General features: G+C 38.9%; 3 protein-coding genes and 1 pseudogene across 3 annotated transcripts; 1 reads left to right on the top strand and 3 right to left on the bottom strand.

Annotated features, from left to right (window-relative positions):
- The first annotated feature begins 1,092 nt into the window (after nucleotides 1-1,092).
- Nucleotides 1,093-2,524, top strand: LOC131330099 (uncharacterized). The gene is made up of 2 exons (XM_058363603.1): nucleotides 1,093-1,271; nucleotides 1,624-2,524. The coding sequence occupies exons 1-2, from the start codon at nucleotides 1,093-1,095 to the stop codon at nucleotides 2,522-2,524; spliced, it is 1,080 nt and encodes a 359-aa protein (XP_058219586.1).
- Nucleotides 2,525-3,539: 1,015 nt separating this feature from the next.
- LOC131335141 (basic endochitinase-like) lies at nucleotides 3,540-6,113 on the bottom strand (annotated as a pseudogene).
- Nucleotides 6,114-12,455: 6,342 nt separating this feature from the next.
- Nucleotides 12,456-13,191, bottom strand: LOC131298465 (uncharacterized). Its single transcript, XM_058323947.1, has 2 exons — nucleotides 12,879-13,191; nucleotides 12,456-12,700 (listed from the first exon to the last, which is right to left on the bottom strand). Exons 1-2 carry the CDS (start codon nucleotides 13,180-13,182, stop codon nucleotides 12,693-12,695), a joined length of 312 nt encoding a protein of 103 aa, XP_058179930.1. The 5' UTR covers nucleotides 13,183-13,191; the 3' UTR covers nucleotides 12,456-12,692.
- Nucleotides 13,192-13,690: 499 nt separating this feature from the next.
- On the bottom strand, nucleotides 13,691-14,983 carry LOC131330090 (protein FAR1-RELATED SEQUENCE 5-like). Its single transcript, XM_058363597.1, has one exon. It carries the CDS (start codon nucleotides 14,981-14,983, stop codon nucleotides 13,691-13,693), a length of 1,293 nt encoding a protein of 430 aa, XP_058219580.1.
- Between the last annotated feature and the right edge of the window lie 6,225 nt (nucleotides 14,984-21,208).

Here is a 21,208-nt window from a genome sequence, read left to right as displayed (position 1 = left end):
ATCTCAGTTATCTCTCTCCTTATTTTGTCAACCAAACTGAATGAAATTGATCTAGAACCTCCAGTTCCAATGATGCAATCAATCAAGATTTATTGCAACAGTAACATTTACTCAATTCTGTTCCTAATTGTTAGTCCATTTAGAGAAGTCCTATGATTTTCCAACTTTTCCCACACCACAATATGATTGGAAAAATAGATAGACTTTGTGTAATGAGATCAATTAGTATTAAAAGGGCCTGAGGGAGTACATACATATGCATGTATAGATAGAGAAGATTAATAATATATGCATTAGCATCAATCATCAGATATCCTAACTATTATCGGTGCGTGGAACTTGAATATCAGTCCCCTGCTTGACAATGACGCCATTGTCCTGTCTTCCAATATCAAAGGCTTAAACCAAGACATTTCATTCTTGAAACCCTCTTTGAAGATGCTCTGTGCGTGAGTAGAGGGTGTAAGTTTGACCCTCGACATCTGTGTCAACAATGATACAAAATTATTATCAAATTATTATCGCAATAAACCTTTTATCCTATCACATAGCATGAACTTGATGAGGAAAATATTCACATCTAATAACCCTCAAATTTTCTATCAATTTTTCAAATCAGCCCATGTGGACCATGTCTCTCTCTACAGCATAACCAGAAACCACAACTAACACACACCCAACCAATGCTAAGGCACGCAGCCTGACCACAAATAACAACCAAAATCTACCCAATATACAAGACCACAAACGCTCCAAAAAAAAAAACATCGTAGTCAGCACGAAGCAAGGCGACAAAGACCTAAAACCAGATCCGGAAGTACTTACCTCCGACGACGAAACACGCAGAAATCGACGACGACGAAATGCACAGAAGAAGACACCAGAAGCACTCCAGCAAAAACCACCTTTAGCCCACAGTACCCGGAGATCCAGTACCCGCTAGCAGCATAATAAAGAAGCCAGCAAAAATCGACGGACAAAAATCATCACGTCCCGCGGGAACACGGGATGATGAGAGGTCTAGGGTTTCTCAGAGGAAGGAGAGACATAGAGAGAGAGAGAGAGCAGAGAAGAGACGCGATCTGGTCTCGGATGGCCATTTATGCGGAAGGCGGAGAGGACGTCAGACTGGCGGAGGGCGGCGGATTGGATGATGGAGAGGAGTTGGTCGTAGGTGAAGAAGGAGAGGAGGGAGCGGGCGTCGTCGGGCTGAGTTGGGGGCGGTGGCGAGGAGGTCGGGTTGTTGGCCGTTGTAGTGGTCATCCCTGGAGGTTTGTGGAGGAATTATAGGGTTTGCGGTAGGTATGAGAGAGAGAGAGAGAGAGAGAGAGAGAGAGAGAGAGAGAGAGAGAGAGAGTCTGTGGCGCTTTATAAAACCCAGGCAAACTGTAAATTGTCTGAAATCGAGGGGCAAAATTGTAATCGAGAAATTTGGCATGCCCTGGGTAATTGGTAAAATGGCAGAAATTAAAGGGTAAATTGGTCCCAAATTGAAAGAATGCAAGCGAAACTCTCCCCCTTATTATTATTGGTACGGTAGGAGATATTAGATGCATGTGGTGAGTTGTAATATCGGTGTTATTACTTTTTGTGGAAATGTTTTCATGGAATTTTACCAACTAGGATAACTTTGAAGTGGAGAAAGGTGGTGGAGGATTCTAGCTGGCCGATTTGTGGATCTTGCCAAGAAACCATTGTTCATCTTTTTTGTACATGCCCTTTAGCCGTTCAGGTGTGGCGTTTGTCACCTTTACAAGTTGATATGAGGGCTGTACAACTCAATTCTTTTAATGGTTTTTGGGATGTTATGGAGCTTTGGTGGCATAATCACGCTAATAAGAATTGGTGTATGTCGATGGCTGCAGTTATGATGTGGTTTATATGGAAGTGTAGAAATGGGGCTATTTTTGAACAAAAGCTCTCTCTCCCTGGGATGATATGTAAGCGGACTGTGGAGTATTTGCAAGAGTTCTTATCTGCGAACTCCTTGGGTCCTGCACCAGTAATATCGTGTGGGGAAGGAAGACTTAGTTTGTGGCTAAGGCCTCCAGCTGGTACTTTTAAGATTAATGTGGATGGGTCTTGGAAGAAAGGGTTGATGAGAGGGGGTTTTGGGATTGTGATCAGGGATTTTCGAGTCTGTTTTGTTGCTGCTTCTATGGGATTTTTTCAGTGGTGCGCGAGTTCATTGGTTGCAGAAGCCTTGGCAATTCGGCAGGGTATTTTGTTGGGATCTCAACTCGGTTTGGGGTCTGTTATTTTGGAGAGTGATGCTCAATTGCTCGTGAATATGCTCAATGGTCAAGCTGCAGTTAGTCAAGAGGTGGAAGTCGTTATTCATGATGTTCAGGTTTTGAGTAATAATTTCCACTGTTCCAGTTTTTCCTTTGTTCGTAGGACCATTAATAATGTTGCTCATGTTTTAGCTGGTGAAGGTTTTTGTGGTTTGGGGTATAGTCGTTGGACTGAGTCCCCTCCGTTGTGGTTGTTTGGTCCTCTTTCTAGGGACGAGTCTTCCGTTTGATGTTTTGTTTGGAATTTTAATAATATCATCTGTTATCGTTGTGGCAAAAAAAAAAAAAAAGTTTATTGCCCTTCCTAAAACAAAAAACTACTTATGTTTAGTTTGGTTGGTCACGTTTGACCACTATTCCCACTCGTTTGTCAAAAAATTTTGTGCACAATACTTTCAAAACTTCCCACCCATCATTTTCAAAGTTAGTAAACATTCCGCTTCTATTAGAATGGAGGGGTATAAATGGTACCAATCAAAAACGGTTTAAGAATAGTTAAAAACTAGTATAATGAATAATTAATTTTTGATTTAGTGAAACATATTTGAAATTAGTCTCATTTTAAAGGTGTTGTCGATATGTTTTCAATGATACCAATTTTAAGAATATCAATCGATAATGTGAAAGTTATTCATATTTTGCATAAGTGCAATAAAAAGTGTAAGGGATATAGATGGTATTAGAATTTGACATCAAAAAATAAAATGGGTAAAGTGGGATTTTAAAATGAAAATTGATATTCATGCTCTACTTTTTACTGATGGTGATCCACTTTGTTCATAAAATTACTAATAATTTCATGTTAAAATTGGAGCACCATCAGTAAAAGGTAAAGCACAAAAATCAATTTCCTTTTAAAATATAAATGACTAGTGAAATGCATAAATTGAGATTTAGGGTCACCGTTTTTTGTGTTGAGTCACCAAATAGGGAGATTATGACGTCTCCATTTTGAGGCTCCAAAATGGAGCTTGGTTCGAGTCCATCTGATCTCCCTTAAGTATGGGATATGGAGCTTGGTTGGTAATTGTCCAGTTAGTAAACACGAATGTAAGAGGTAAGCATAAGATTTTTTTTTTTTTTTTTAGTCTGGATGTAAGCATAAGGTAGACCCTTACAAAAAAGAAAGGAAAAAAGAGAGCATAAAATAGATCCTTGTTGGAAACAATGAGGAAAGAGAATATGGAACGTTTTACTTCACAATCTGTGAAGCAAAATACAGAATGACAAATTTCCCAACCATCCTGATAGAAAAACCAACTTTATTTAGCTAATACTAGCTGTTACAGGGATGGAAATTTAAAGAGAGACCACTCAAGCCTCTTTAAGTGTTTTAAATTTATAAGATAAACACATAGATAGAAGATTAATCAAGGGAATTTATTTTTGCACTTTTATTTTTTCGCGCTTACGCTTAAATTGATTTTTATTATAAGCAAAGAGAGTGCGAAAATCCCTATCACATGCTACTCCCTTTTTTTAATCAAACACTCTCCTTTACAGTATCACTGTAACCACTTTTCAAATCATGGAATCTATCCCACAGCATAATCCCTCCATATTTAGATGAACTCTTGACAAATGGTAGAACTTGGGAAATGAGTACTTCCTTTGGAATGTAACCGTTGCCAGCAGCGGCCTTAGAAGCCGGGAGGCCTACAAAGAACTTCTGGGCAGGAATCGACTGTAACCATCGCGTCCATGAGCCCTTGAAAGTGTTAGGGTTGTTTGTGTTGTACTCGCACTGCGGATTGTTGTAGAACTGGATCCAAACATAATCGAAAAGGCCCGTTGAGAGGGCACCGTTGAGCTTTTTATCGGGGAATGGGCATTGCGGCGCAGCAGCTAAGTACACTTTCTTCCCGCCCTGGCTGCGCTCAGACAATCGCTTGGCAAGCGCGGCATAGTGAGGCTCTCCGGCTTCAATGTCGAAATCTATGCCGTCTAACACGGCATCACCTGTTGTGGAAAAATTGTTATGGCAAGACTCAGAGAAATTTAAGAACGAATAATATATAGGAAATATAATGATGTTGCCATTTACCTAGGGTTTTTTTTTTTTTTATCAGCAAAAATAAAATTTATTAAAAAACGGGAAAAGATGAAGGGAATCAAACAAAAAGTTGGATGAAACATCACAAAGACAAAGCCCATACCACCCCAGGGTCCAAAACAGATAAAGCACTAAAGCCCAACCTAACACCCAAAATATACAACGAAAAGCCCAAAAAAATCCAAATCCGGCGCAAACTTTGGACCGACCCGTCCAAACCAGCCCTCAAAACCCTAACTACTTTACCACCCACTGCCGTACCTAGGGGTTGTTACGTTAGTGCTCGTTAATTTGCAACCAAAAGATTATGCTAGAAGCTCACCATTAAAAAGCAGGAATACAAACAGTTAACAGATGTTCTCGAAGTAACAGAACTTCTCGAAAGATTGCCTTTTTTTTTTTTTTTTTTAACGTCACTCCCCTTCTCGTTTTTATTAGGTGAATTTACTAAAACACCATTACACTTTATGATACCAAATGAAGGCCAATGGTATTTTAGTAAATTCACCAAATAAAAACAAGAAGGGGAGTGACGTTAACAAATAAGGGAGTGGCAAAAATCAGCTGCATTTTTTTAATAGCTTATACAAATTAATGAATCTCGTACCGTGCCAGCCAGTTATACTGATTTTGAGCAAATCTAATACTCTAGCATTGCAATTTTGTTTCTACTAAAATCACGTTATATATTGGTTGATTCTAACCCATACCGGATGGTATCAGACGATACTAGATGATTTCAATTTTTTTTTTGGATACAGATATAAAATATGCTAAAGTTTTTATCTTAGAAAACAATATAAATAACGATAAACCCGAAATGGTACACTTATTGGCCTATAGGAAATCCGGTTTGGTTATCAAAAACTCGATTTATTCTTGTAGGGAGTTTGTACAGCATTAATATGTCACTGCATCCTCAAGACCCAAGAAGTAACCGCAAAGAATTCGCCAAATCACTTGGATCCAATATCAGTTGAATGAACTCAGATCCACCCACAAGCTTAAGTCTTTGAGTAATTGGATCCAATATCAGTTGAATGAACTCAAACCCACTCACAAGCTTAAGTCTTTAAGTAATGAGCTATCTCACCTTATATTAAGATCCAACCTTAAAATGGTTTATGGACTCTTTACATTACCATATGTTCTAACAATTATTTTTGACTCTTAAGATGGAAACAAAGAAGTCAAAGTTGTGCCAAATAAATTGACCCAACATTCAAAACTAAAAGACGTTATTAGCTGCAATGCTTAGTCCATATTAACCAGTACCCCTAAAGAAAGACCATACCGAGGGGTCTGGAATCGGCATGGCCTCCTAGAAAGTGGTCCCAGAGTTAGTCGGCAACGTTCCTCGCATCGTCCGGGGACGACAAAGAGTAGCTCCCAGAGCCACCCCCTATCGACAACAACACCTTGATGCCTTGGCTTTGGCACGAACGGATGCTGTTGGTGAGTTTTTGACAATCCCCGGTTGACGGGGTACAGTGACCGGCTAAATTCAACTCGGGTTTTTTGAAGTTACCAAAGGCCGAGAGGAATCCTAAGTTTACAATTCGGTATTTTCCGGTGGAACATGTGTCTATCAATTTGCCTTCTCCCGCATTTTGGCCCCAGTAGACGACGATGTCGCCGGCTTGAGATGCGGTGAACAAGGCGATGAGCAGCAGGAAGGCAAGAAATGGAGGGGGTGAAAGAAGTTTCATACCCATTGTTTAGATTTGAGCTGATCTCTTTCTTTTGGGTTTGACAAGGCAAAAGGGTTGATCGGCAACCTCTTTATATACTGTAGTAGATTGGATTGGATTGGATACAGTAAAGCTATGCTGTATAGCAGCCGCACGCAGATTATTTTTGTGTCCGTCTCGGGTCTTATAAAGATGATCGAAACTATTTATTTTGTTAAAAATATTTTATTTATGATCCCTATAAAAAATTACCTCAATCCGATATAGGAAAAGATGATCATCTTTGTGAAACTTGAGACGGACAAAACGATCATCTTTGTGAAATTCGAGACAGGCACAAAAATAATCTGTGCACGGCTGCTGTATCTGTACCAGCGTTGGATTGATATTGGGTCCATATGGGTCCGTGTGCGTGACTGTGAAGTCAATTGGAGTGTCCAAAGGTGCGAAGACTAGACTCACCACACGCAGTACTACTTCGTGCAATCTGTCAGACTTCTTCTACCCCACTTGAGGGGGTGATTTCTCACCCATGTGAATGTGATTAAGGAAACTTTCGGGTAATTTAAGATTTCAGTAATTTAATGGTGACAAAAATGTATTAAAAATTTCCGTTTACAAAATAAGGATATTTATTCTGGTTGAAAATTAATTGGGCCTATTTTTTTTTTATAGCAATATTATCTACTTTGGTGTCGTTCCGCTAAGCTTCTTATTATTAAAATACTTGCTTCTCTCTTCACAAAACATGTCATTCTCTTCACAAAACAGGTCATTCTCTTACGATACATCAGCTTTAATTCAAAAAATAAATAATACTTACTTGAACAAATAAAATAAGTACTTATTTTAGTTAGTGGAACACACCATAATAAAAAATTTAAGTGAATTTTCATCTGCTTTGTCTTTGTACGAATAAGTCAGTGCCTTGTCAAAAAAATAATAATAATTCAGTTCAGATAATATTAAAGATAAATCAAATTTTATAAAAAAATAAAAAAATCAGTCTATTTTTTCAACTCAGGTGTAGGGGGATGAAAACAATTGATGCTTCGGATCAACTGGACTGCAACGGCTTACTCGTGCCTCTTCACCGAAACCCTAATTCGTCGTCGGAACCCTAATCTGCAAAATAGACAGGGGGTGAGCGCACATTTGCCTCTCCTGGCAAAGGCCCTCCGATACCAAAGTTAGTATCACGTACTAGCAATCAAACCCTAATTATCAGTAGGAAAGCAATCAGAAAACAATGTATTGCGTACCTCTGACCTCTAGGTTTACTCTGTTTATATAGACATTCGTATGCTTGGCGCCCAAGCATTCCTATTGCCATAGGATTCCCAACTCGTATAGGAAACTCAGGATATCAAGGATTCTCGTTTCCTCTATTAGCTCATTAGAAAAGAGTCCCTTTGGGATTCTTTTCCATTCCTGGTTGAACATCCCACTCTCATTGGGTATCTTTCTCAGATCCTATATTCTCGGGATCTTATTCCTTAACGGAATACCACACATTCTGGATTCTTCCAGAATGTTGCCTATGCTCTAATACTCGACTGGAGTTCTTTTCTTGTTCGGCCAACTCGTTGCCGAACAGATTTTCTGGACCAGCTACTTCACATGTAACTTGAACCAAACGTAATCAGAATGTCTCTATCGGCCGAACAGTTTAGTTTACACCACTGACTTCTCTTGTCATTGGCCTTTTAATCAACCGAACAGACTGCATAGATTAAAGACTTCCCACATCATTGGTCCATATCGCTGTTCACCATACTGCCCAGCGATAAGTCCCTTCTTACTTACCACATGCTCTCAAAATATCACGTGTTCGGCAACTAAATGTATGTGCTCGGAAATACCTCCCTACATCAGGGGTTCTCGTAAACCCTCTCAAACCAGGGTGGAGCTGCCCCTATTCTAGGTAAACGTTTTGGGACAATCAGTACCATAAAAAATACAGTAAAGCTATGTTGTATAGCAGCCGCACACAGACTATTTTTGTGTCCGTCTCGAATCTTATAAAAATGATCAAAACCATTCATTTTGTTAAAAATACTTTATTTATGATCTCTATAAAAAATTATCTCAATCCGATATAGGAAAAGACGATCATCTTTGTGAAACTCGAGACGGACAAGACGATCATCTTTATGAAACTCGAGACGAGCACAAAAATAATCTGTGTGCGACTACTGTATCTGTACCAGCGTTGGATTGATATTGGGTCCGTATGGGTCCGTGTGCGTGACTGTGAAGTCAATTGGAGTGTCCAAAGGTGCGAAGACTAGACTCACCACACGCAGTACTACTTTGTGCAATCTGTCAGACTTCTTCTACCCCACTTGAGGGGGTGATTTCTCACCCATGTGAATGTGATTAAGGAAACTTTCGGGTAATTTAAGATTTTAGTAATTTAATGGTGACAAAAATGTATTAAAAATTTCCGTTTACAAAATAAGGATATTTATTCTGGTTGAAAATTAATTGGGCCTATTTTTTTTTATAGCAATATTATCTACTTTGGTATCGTTCCGCTAAGCTTCTTATTATTAAAATACTTGCTTCTCTCTTCACAAGACATGTCATTCTCTTACAATACATCAGCTTTAATTCAAAAAATAAATAATACTTACTTGAACAAATAAAATAAGTACTTATTTTAGTTAGTGGAACACACCATAATAAAAAATTTAAGTGAATTTTCATCTGCTTTGTCTTTGTACGAATAAGTCAGTGCCTTGTCAAAATAATAATAATAATTCAGTGCAGATAATATTAAAGATAAATCAAATTTTATAAAAAAATAAAAAAATCAGTCTATTTTTTCAACTGAGGGGTTTTTGTAAACCCTCTCAAACCAGGGTGGAGCTGCCCCTGTTCTAGGTAAATGTTTTGGGACAATCAGTACCATAAAAAAATGTAAAAAAAGAAGAGAATTTAACCTTCGCTACTACTTACAAAAAAAATAGACTCAAATTTCCTTTAAATGCAACACTCATGTCCATTGAATATTCCAAGTAGTTAGGGTTTGCGTATCGATTTGGGGGTGGGTCGGGACAGAGAGAATCAATAGGGAGAGAGAGAGATTTGACAAGAGAAGGGAGAGAGCGAAAGTGTTTGGGAATGACCGGCTATCCAGGTAGCCAGTATTATCCTTTTAAATATTCAAGTGTTGAGATGTAATAGTTGTCAACCAAGGGCTAAAAAAAGGGTGCAAATTTCATGTCCACAATAAGGAGTGTGAATAGTAGATAGATCCCCGGAAAAAAGTACACTTACAATCATGCAATTCAATTTACAGTAATGATACTCTGACCGAAGGATTATCCCGCACTTTTACTGCAAGTGTGGTCCCCACCTTAAAAAAAAGGAAAAAAGAAAAGAAAAATGGCCAAATGGCAAAACCAAAACAAAACGCCTTCCCTCACCCAAAATTCACATCACGTTCTGTTTGAGAAGAGAGAGAGAGGACAGCCACCATTACCACCACCACCGCCGACTACCACCAAACGCCGAGTCCCATCACCACCTCCAACCACATCAGCAGCTCCACCTCCGGCACTCTCACCGCCAAAGGTCTCTCTCTCTCTCCCCCAAAAATTAGGGTTTCAAAATTGGGGAAATTTTGGATTTTTGTGTTCAATTTGATTGGGTAAATTAGGGTTTCAAGTTGAATATGGACTATGATTCTCCATCTGTATCTAGAGCTATCCAACCTGTGACTTGTCTGGCTCAACGAGTCTCAGTGTTATTTTAATCCTCTTGATATTTCTTTGTTAGATGAGACAAATTATTGACATGTTACAGGAGCTTAATTTGGAGGGATTCGTGACACAAGAAATCAGCTTCCAAGATATCAACAAAGCTTTTGACTTACTTCTCCAGGGGATGCATCATATGGATGGATAAATAAAAGGATTGTTGCTTGTACTAACTTCTATTTCTACTTCTGTTTTTTGTCAACTATGCCATTGTATTGCAAACTAAATTCAAGCATATCCTTGCAAGAAAATTTTGATCAGAGCACATCCCAGAAACTTTGCTAAATTCTATCATGAGAAGCTAAAATTCTATTTTGTAGGTGCCATGATGATGTTCAGTTGCTGGCATATGGGACTTCAAAATGGGTGAATAACTGACTTGAAAATGGTTCCCCGTGGAAGGAGGATTTCAATCGGGTGAGATTTGGGCATGGCAATCCAGTGCGGTTTTTACGACTCTGACCCATAGAGAGACCTTGGAGATTCCTAGAAGTCTTCCTCAATTAATTTATACCAGCGGTTTTGAGTCCTCTTGTGGAGCTGTAACGGCTTCTTTTTTGGTTGAAATGCATTGGTTTTGTATTGTGTGGCCTCTTTATGTTTCATATTCTAGGTTAGGACTGGTACAAGGAGTCTTGAGTCTATTGTAGCCTCCCTTTGTGGGAGTGAGTTGGTTTCTTTTGTTGCTTTGTTTCATGTTTGCTGGGATATGCCCCTTTGCTTACTGTAATTGGTTGTGGAATTGGAATAATGAAATGTTGGTGGCTACAATTGTAAGACTCATGTTGATTACTTCAATAATGAAACATGTTTGCATTTTTGTGAGAAATTGAATCTGTCAGTTGAGATATTGGAATGGCATAGTTTGTATTTTTGCTATTGTTTGATGAATGGAATGGAATAGAATGCAAAGTTGCTCTTGGACTTGATTTCACAAGTAATTCGTATTTGTGTCGTGTGCTAATGAATTTTTGGCAAGAAATAACTATTTATTTTTCGTGTAACGCCCCGCTATTTTCTATAAATAACTCCAAAATATATTTTATTTCAAACACTTCTAGGCCCTATTTTCTCCATAGATAAATTATATCACCAAAATAATCTTAAGCCGCCTTCTAAATAATCTTCTAGATGCTCCAAAATTATTAACTTTTCCAAGACCTCTTCAAATTAATCCTTTTATGCTCCGATTCAATTTTCACTAATCCAGCTCCACACCTGAAAAAAATTATTCGGGAAGTATACGATACAATAGAATAACTAAGCTCATAAGTGAAATCAATAAACTATAATCGACCACCGTGTCAAAGCAACAATCACAAGGGACCTCATACCATATCTTCCTCAGTACATGACCAGTGACACTCCCCCAATACCTTCCTCACCGAGTCATCCTCGACCCATTCTGGCTATTGGATAGGCTATTGGTGCATGAGTTCACTCGATCCCTATCTATACTAAACAGTTCTATAATACTCATTCAACAACATCATATTCGAAACCAATTATTCCACTTTCAACAATATTCCATAGGATTGAACAAAAATCACGAAATAATCAAAAGGAGTACAAAGATGAGAGTGAAGAAATGATTCCGGAAGTAGGAAGCATATCGTATACTCCTCGGATTACCTCAGATATGGCTGGCTGTTTTGTCCACGAATCAATGCCTTAAAAATATTTTTCCATACCAATATCCACCCTTCAAAACAACACTAGCTATTTATAAAATAAACTCTCAAGTTTCTTTCTCCTTTATCTCTCTCTCTCTCTCTCTCTCTCTCTCTCTCTCTCTCTCTCTCTCTCTCTCTCTCTCTCTCTCTCTCTCTCTCTCTATAAGCTAACAATTGGAATTGAGAAGTGAAGTGTGGTGTGTGGAGAGGAGGAAAGGAGGCTTGCCTATTTATACTAAAAACAAGAAGAATCTAGATCACATCTAGAGATCAAATCAAATCTAATAAAATCTAAAGCAAATCTTATATAATCTAAGAAAATCCAAGTATATCTAATAATATCTAATCAAATCTTATAAAATCTTATAATATCCAATAAAATCTATATAATATCTAACAAAATCTTTATAATATCTAATAAAATCCAATCAAATCTTAATATATCTAAGTATATCTTAGGATATCCAATCATATCTTATCTTAATCATATATCATATCTAATAAAATCCAATGAAATCTTATCCTAGATTTTTAGGATCACGGACCGAAGGTTAGGGTTCTATAATAGTTGGGTACAAGGATATCAAGGTTCAAGATATGAAAAGAATAAAAATAAAAATCCTATGATATCAAAGGGTTTTTAATGGCTAGCTCCAAAGGTTAAATTATAATACAATCACTTTAATAAATGATAAAATGATTTTTAGTAAAAAAATTATAATAAAATGTTTAAAACAAAATTGACGTGAAAATTTGGGTCATTACATTTCGTGTCCCAAGCAAGTTATCCATTTGGCTAGCAGATAGTTCTTCTCTTCCAGAAAAATTGATTTGTCATGTTCCAGACTTCATTCATGCTATGCATTAGGCATGTTCCAGACTTCATTCATTCTTTTATTCTCATCGGTGCAATAAGGGATTAAGGTTAGATCGGAATACAAAGAACCAAATACCCATCTGTGCATGATTGATGAAGAGCTTGATATACCCATTGGCCAACAACACCAGAAAGTTTGAAATGAATAGTAGGCTAGCAGCCATTTTGGCAAAAAATAGCTATTCAAACCAATATACACCGTAATTTCAACAAAAGAAGGCCATTACAAACCCTATACTTGATCAAGAAAAAACCCTTATAGCATATCCACAAAAACACTTCATCATCCCTGTCTCCAATATTAACAAAAAGGTGCCGAGTTGGCTTTCCACTCATTTCTTCAACTTCCTGCACGAAAAAAACAACAAAACCAAACAAAATTTAAATAGCTTCACTTCTTTCTTCAACTTATGAGATGGTAAGCATGGACAAACAATTGCACTCAAGAATGAAAAAGAAACTAAAAAAAGAGATGAGCAACATAATCTCAGGATCAATCAGACTACCAACAGGAGACGATCATCACCTTGTTTTCTATTGTTCACATTATCTCTCCCATTCAACAAATCCAAAAAACTTTGTTGTCCTCCTCCCCAACCCTGCTCTTGACTTTCAAAAAAGCTTGATTGTCCTTCTCTCCAAACTTGAGTTCCCGTAATTGATTGTCCTCTCCAAACTTGACTATTGAATAAACTTGGCATGTTGCTTTGTGAAGTTGGGAAGTTGCCCAAAACTTGGTTGAAACCTGTTCCAGTTGGGCATAAAGTTGGAGAAAATGGAAGGATGCTTCCGGCTTGTGTCATATTTGGTTGCAAATTCTGGGGCATCATGTTTGGCCACATAAATTGCCCCATGTAGCATGGGATACTCTGCCAAAAATTAAATATAACATGAAACATAATACATGGGTTATAGAAGGAACGAACTTAGCAATTAAAAAAAGTTTCTTACATTTACATTTACAACACTCTCTTGTGTCCCAAATTCATTGCTTATTGCATTCTCGTGGACCTCCTGAAATTAGTAAAACAATATAGCTAATAAGCATTTATTCAAGATATGCATATGTCCATATTAACAAGTAAGCGGCATGTTAAAAAATAAACTTATACCTTCGCTTTTTCGTTAGACAATGTCTTATTTTTTTGTTCTCTTTTCTTCTTACAAATTTTTTCAACACCACCTTGCTTTCTTTTTGATGGAGGTCTCCCTTTTCCACGAACAGATTTCGGGTCTAGGATGGTCTTGTTTTCTTTGGAAGGTAGAACTACATCTTCAAATGAAAATGAATCATTTGGAGTATCAGAAACCATATTACTTTCACAAACAACCGAAGATTCAAGCAGCTCTCCTTTTAGCTCCTGTAGCCGTCCCCATGACCTTTTCATACTTCCCTTGAGAGTCTTCCACCAAATCGGCAACCTCGTTAAAGGGATTGCACATGTTGTCATGCCGACGTGCTTCAATTGTCGAGGACGAGTTATCGTAGTTGATTCGAACTTTAGTGTGAGCCCTTTTCAAATTTTTTCTCCATCTTCTCAAGACATACTTCTCAGGTACTCTTTGAACTCTCCTTTCATGGAACACCATAAGTTGATGTCGACACACTATTCCTCTAAACTCAAACAATCGACAATTACAATTTGCTTCATTGGTCTCACCATTAAACTCAACCTTAAATGACACACGTTTTGTCCTTTCCTCTTCCCCTTCTCCAAATTTGATGTCTTCTTCTACCTCATATTCTGACCAAACATCACTTACTTTCCTTTCATACAAAGAACAATTAAGTTTTCCCACAATTTCGTCTTTAAACTCTATAAACTTTGCACGCGTATAAGCACTTTGGAATTGTTTCTCCAACTGAGCTGCAGTTATGCACGGGATGTAAGAGGTCAAATCTTTCGTATCTTCATAGTTTTCATTTTCCACCTTTTTAGCCAATGCATTCTCATATTGCTCTACAAATTGTTTCAAAGTTGTTTTCGAGTTGATGTAACCATCAAAATATGTATTCATACTCTCACTTCTTTGTGTGGATGCCATTCCCACCCAAAATACATCCTTCACAAAAGCCGGCACCCATCGATTCCTCTCTAAATACAACCCATGTAACCATTCATTATTTTGAAGTGCGTACTTTTTGATGAACATGTCCCAAGCAACCTCAAATTCCTCTATTGTCAGTGAATCATAAACTACATTGTGCAAAGAAGGTGAAATTGATTTACGCTCCTCGCAGTTTCCCAATTTTTCTGGCACCTTTTTCAAAATATGCCATATGCACCACCGGTGTCGAGTGTGAGGGAATACTTCTTCTATAGCATTCTTCATGGCCATACATTGATCGGTAATAAGTGCTTTGGGAGCACAACCCCACATGCATGTCATCCAAGTCCTAAATAACCACGAGAATGACTTTGTGTCTTCATGAGAGATGAGTCCACATCCCAATAATATCGACTGACCATGATGATTAACGCCTACAAATGGAGCAAAAGGCATGTCATACTTATTTACCAAGTAAGTTGTGTCAAACGACACAACATCCCCAAACTCCTTACAAGCTGCCCTACTCCTTGCATCAGCCCATAATACATTTACTAGTTGACCCTTATCATCCAAATCCATGGCAAAAAAGAAATCAGAATTGTCAGCTTCATCTTCATGAAATAGCTATGCATCGCCTCAGCATCTCCTTCAACAGGTAATTGACGTCGCTTTTTATCCAAAAAATTTCTGCAATCTCTAGGAAGAAATGGAAGATTCTGAGGCCCCCCCGCTTGAATTTGAAGTGAGTCATAAGTCTTGTACGACCTAATCCCGGCTTTATCATTCAATAGGAGCTTTCTTTTCACATGTTCATCAAGCACCCTATAGCATTTGTGAAACTTGGCCTTTCCCAGGCTATTATCATGATTGTGCACCAAGGCAACATGATTTAACCTTCATTTTCCATCCGGGTCTCTAGACAAATTAAGCCAGGCTGGACACTCAATTTTTGTTTGTGGCCGTGGTTTGACCGGATTGGTTGTTGTGATCACCGCCTTTCCACCGCGATTGCACATAAACGTTACATGTCTCAAGTTTCCATCTTTCCCCTTTCTCGAGTTTCTTTTTGCTACAGCAAACCCCTTTTCGCTACAGCAAACCCATTTTCTTTAGCATATCTTAAATAATATAGATAAGCTTCATTTGGTGTGTCGAATATCATTCCCTCCTTTGGTTCAACTATATGTTCAGAAATCTCTATTGCCTCCTTTTCATCCTCATTAGTACCTATATCATCACAATCTTGTTTTGAAGAACCATTTGATACCTCTTCTTCTTCTTCAATGTCTCCACTAGATGAGATCAAATACGATGGTGATGGCAACGGAATCACCTACATGTTCAAAAATTAAACGAAGAAGTAAGCATTTTCACAAGATAAGACAATTCTATTTCTATCTATTCTTAAAAAAGAAACAAAAAAATTCTAAACAGAGACCAATAAAAATAAAAGCTTTTCCCTTCACATGAGCAACAACCCAGACTATTTCTTCATCCAAACCCCTTGGCCTTCTCAGTGGGTACATTTAGCCATATGGACCTACTAACACTAGTTGTTTGTCAGTGTGTACACAAAGTAGGATTTATCCTTAAAAACCTATAACTAAAGCTGTTTATTGTCTCGTAAAATTTTGATCTTGCACCATGATATATTTTTCATGCTTTATCTCTTAAAATTTGAGCATTCCCTGAATTTAAAAAAAAAAAAAAACATTACTACAGGATGAACATTCAACACTGCCAATGTTCATTTACATTTCTTAGTCTGTGAAAGCCCACTTCCACTCAGAGAGAGAGAAGGAAAGGAGGAGGGACCTTTGGTGGTGAGAGCTCGTCACGATTTGACCTAAATTTTGGCGATTCTCGTGAGATGGAGGTGGTCACCGGTGGTGGAGACGCAGACATGGTGGTCGGCGATGGTGATGGGGCTTGGCGGTGGTGATGGGGCTCGGCAGTGGTGGGGGCTATCCTCTCTCGCGAACTCGAACAGGGCTGCAATGTGGATTTTGGGGGGAAGGGTTTTTGTTTTGGTTTTGCCTATTTTTGATTTTGGAGGGAAGGGCTTTTGTTTTAGTTTTGCCGTTTGGCTTTTTTTTTTTTTTCCTTTTTTTGTAAGGTGGGGACCACACTTGCGGTAAGGGTGCGGGAAAATCCTTCGGTCAAAGTATCATTACTGTTTCTAAAAGAAGTGAGAGAAAAGGGAAAGACTACAATATTTCATATTGTCATTATGATTGTATTGTCATAGATGTTTCTCCCTACTAAACTAAAACCAATTGTCCAAAAATTACAATACCTAAAATATCAGTAGATTTGTTCAAAATAATTTTGAGACGAATTATTCTTTCACAATACATCAACTTAAAAATAAGTAAGTACTTGTTTTCTTTGGTGGAACGGAACCTAATTTAGCATTCATATCATATGCCTCGCTACATATATAGGATTCTAGTATTACTTTTTCCACCATATTGTGCGGATAAGACTTAAGAGGAAGATGATAATTGCACACAACGTTTTCTCGACATTGGATAGGACTTGTGCTTGACTTGGAGTCAAATTGCTGGCCTATTATGGACTGCAACTCATCAATTCAGTGCTTTTTGTCAAGAGATGCTACATACACTACCATCTATCCACTACACCATCCATTACATCTTTTGTGGGGCTCATCCTGGGTCCCAAAAAAATACAGAAAAATGTCCATAAATTTTAGAATAATATATTATGGGACATTGTAAAAAATCAGCTCCAATGGATATCGGTAAGCATTATTTCTTGATTTGTAGGGGCGAAACTACTCAACTGTACAGTTCCGCCCCTACAAATCATGAAATAATACTTACCGATATCTGTTGGAGCTGATTTTTTATAGGACCCCATAATATATTAATTTAAAATTTATGAACAATTTTCTGTATTTTTTTGAGACCCGAGATGGGCCCTACAAAAAATGTAGTGGATGGTATAGTGGTTGGAGGTAGTGTACCTAGACTTATTGTTCCGAAGTCACTTTAGAATGTTGGTAATTGGGTGGCATTTTGTCCAACTCACATGGTATGATGATAACTGAGCGGTGCAAAATGGACAATATATATATATAGACACACACCATTTCCTAAAAGTTTTTACAGTATTTTCTAACGCTCTCTTTGTAAAAAACAATATGTTGGGAAAATTCGACAAAAAGCAAAAATCCAGAGAACAGTTTCATTGATAACAATCACAATTACAAGATTAAATCAAGTTACAAAAACAACAACAGTGGACAGAAAATAAAGACGAGATATAAACAGATTTTGTAGGATCGAACCGAGTCCTATGTGATACTACAGTTTCCTTAAGAAAGATTCGCCGCCTACCGTCGGTGTTGTAGGTTCTTGTTCGGCGTCTTCCTCCCAGGGTTGGCTCGACTAAACCGCAAGCCGTCGGAACACCGCCGTCGACCGCCTTGGCGAACTGACTACCGCCTGTCACTCTCTCTCAAAGAACAATATGCTGGAATTATTGGAAGGGCTGGAATTTTTTGATTCTTCCTCCAAAACGTGAGCCTCCTTTATATAGAATGGAGGAGGAAGAAGGGGTGAATGCAGCCATCAATTGCTGAAATGAATTCAGCCATTATGCTGCCATCAAAAGCTTGGAGGTTACAAGAATAAAACAGCCATCAATTGCTGAATAATACATAATCATGGCCATCATGGGAGGGGTTACGGGAGTTACAATATCTCACACATCAATACGTCTATTGATTATGGAGCGTCCAGATACAACAAACCCGGTACATGCTCGGTTGCCTCGAGAGACCCTCCGGTAGCCCCGATTTCATTCATCTGAAATTTCATAAAATTTCCAACAATCCCCCCCATGAATGGAATTGGCAGGCAAGCTGGTGCAGAGTACAAAGTTGATCCGAGAGAGCGACAACGGATAATTCCTGCATAGGATAGGTGGCTTTTGGCCTGGAACCTTCCCTTGTGATAGCTTATCGGGTTTACTAGCAAACCAGTGTGCGGTCCCGCTTTGAACTGTTCCGCCGCCGATGTAAACCGAGACAATAGACGTCACACAGGACTTCTCCTGACGTAGTTCAGTTCTCACTGTTGGGTTCATTTTGGCCATGACACCCCCTACCTGGTTCTGCGAGTATTTTCTCGAGAATTTTGCCATAATTCTCAAAGAAGCGGCCCCACTTCATACTAACATAGGTGACCTTCCTATAAAGGGTATCCTGCTATACCCCGCCTGGCAATCCAGCGCATAGGAGTCATTAAAAGCAATGCTTAACCTCTTTCCAATTACAGGTATCACTGATCTATACCATAGGAATGGGCAGGAGATCAAGTCTCCTCAGTGATCGTTCTTGGCTACTCGCGAAAGATAGTCTCATTGAACTTAGATCTTGGGATCTCCAGTCAACTAGGTTGGCTACCCCCACGGTAACTATGAGCGTAGTGGCTTCAGCCCCATCCCTTTCGATGCTTGCTCAACTAGCTCTCGGTTTAACCCTTTGGTTAGCGGATCCGCGATATTGTCCTTTGACCTCACATAGTCAATAGCGACAACCCCACTTGAGAGTAGTTGCCTAATGGTATTATGTCTACATCGAATATGTCTAGACTTACCATTATACATATTACTCTGTGCCCTACCAATTGCGGATTGACTGTCGCAATGGATACTAATTGCTGGCACAGGTTTCGGCCATTTTGGAATATCCTCCAAAAACTGACGGAGCCACTTGGCCTCCTCAGATGCTTTATCTAGAGCAATAAACTCTGATTCCATCGTTGAACGTGCTATACACGTCTGTTTGGAGGATTTCCAAGAAACAACTGCACCACCAAGTATAAAGACATATCCACTTGTGGATTTTGAGTCCTTCATATCTGATATCCAGTTTGCATCACAATACCCTTCCAATACTGCTGGATATCTGGTGTAGTGTAGCCCCAGATCACGAGTATACCTCAAATAGTGCAGAACCCTGACTATTGCCTTCCAGTGATCACGACCTGGATTACTCGTGTATCTGCTTAGTCTGCTGACCGAATAAGCTATATCGGGCCTTGTATAACTCATCAGGTACATCAGGCTCCCAATTATCCGAGAATACTCTAATTGAGATACGCCTTCCCCTCCATTCTTGGATAAATGTAGACTTAAATCCACAGGGGTTCTTGCAACACTTGAATCAGATGAGTTGAACTTTTCAAGAATCTTGTCAACGTAATGTGTCTGAGACAATGCAAGTCCGACAGATGTTCTGGTGATCTTGAGACCCAGAATCACATCTGCAAGGCCCATATCCTTCATGTCAAACTTTGAGTTTAACATGTCTTTGGTAGATTGAATGACCCTTTCGTTGCTACCAACAATAAGCATGTCATCAACGTAGAGACACAAAATGACGTACCCTTCGTCTGTGTCTTTGACATAAACGCATTTGTCACATTCATTGATCTTGAAACCACTTGACAACACAGCATTGTCAAATTTCTCATGCCATTGTTTTGGTGCTTGCTTTAGACCATACAATGATCTAACAAGCCTACATACTTTCCCTTGTTTGCCTGGCGCGGAAAAACCCTCGGGTTGTTCCATGTAGATCTCTTCATCTAAATTGCCGTTTAGGAAAGCTGTTTTTACATCCATTTGATGTATCTCAAGGTTACGCAAAGCTGCGATCGCGATGATCATCCGGATGGAAGTAATCCTTGAGACTGGTGAGTAAGTATCAAAGTAATCTAGGCCTTCTTTTTGTCTGTATCCTTTGATAACAAGCCTAGCTTTGTACTTATCAATTGACCCATCTGCTTTCATCTTCCTTTTGAAGATCCACTTGTAGCCGAGAGGCTTACTGCCTGGTGGCAAATCTACCAGTTCCCACGTATGGTTTTACAGTATGGAGTCAATCTCACTCTTAATGGCCTCTTTCCACAAAGGACCCTCAGGGCAGCTTACAGCTTCCTGGTACGTCCGAGGCTCATTTTCTACCAGATAAGTCAAAAAATCTGGACCAAAAGATGTTGATGTTCTAGCTCACTTGCTACGTCGTGGTTCAACATCAACTTCCTCTTCTTGGCCTTGTCTGCTTTCATTTGCCGGATGCAGAGTCCGTTTAGCAGAATTTGACTCTCCAATGGATCTATAAGGGAATATGTGTTCAAAAAACACTGCATTCCTTGACTCCATGAGAGTATTCTTGTGGATATCTTGTATACCTGACTCATATACAAGAAATCGATAGGCACTACTATCGTCTGCATAGCCGATGAACACACAATCAACGGTTTTAGGGCCTATCTTCTCCTTCTTAGGAGGAGGTACAGCCACCTTCGCTAGACAACCCCATGTTCGTAAGAATGTATAGGTAGGCTTCCTACCTTTAAACAATTCATACGGGGTTTTACCAACATCTTTGCGAGGTATTTTATTGAGGATATAATTAGCGGTGAGAACAGCATCTCCCCACATGTTCTGAGTCAACCCAGAACTTATCAACAGTGCGTTCATCATATCCTTCAATGTATGATTCTTGCGCTCAGCAATACCGTTAGTCTGAGGCGAATAAGGTGCCGTGGTTTCATAGATAATTCCGTGTTGGGCACAGAATTCTCCAAATGGTGATAGAAATTCACCACCACGATCGCTTCTGACCACCTTAATCTTTCTGCTCAGTTGATTCTCAACCTGAGCCTTGTAATGAACAAACTTGTCCAGGGCTTCATCCTTGCTTTTCAGCAAATACACATAGCAAAACCGAGTGCTATCATCGATAAAAGTAATGAAGTACTTGTTACC

The sequence above is a fragment of the Rhododendron vialii genome, chromosome 1a (assembly GCF_030253575.1).
Source record: "Rhododendron vialii isolate Sample 1 chromosome 1a, ASM3025357v1".
Classification (NCBI taxonomy): Eukaryota; Viridiplantae; Streptophyta; class Magnoliopsida; order Ericales; family Ericaceae; genus Rhododendron; species Rhododendron vialii.
Note: the sequence above shows the minus strand (reverse complement) of the source record. Positions and strands in the feature narration are given on the sequence as shown.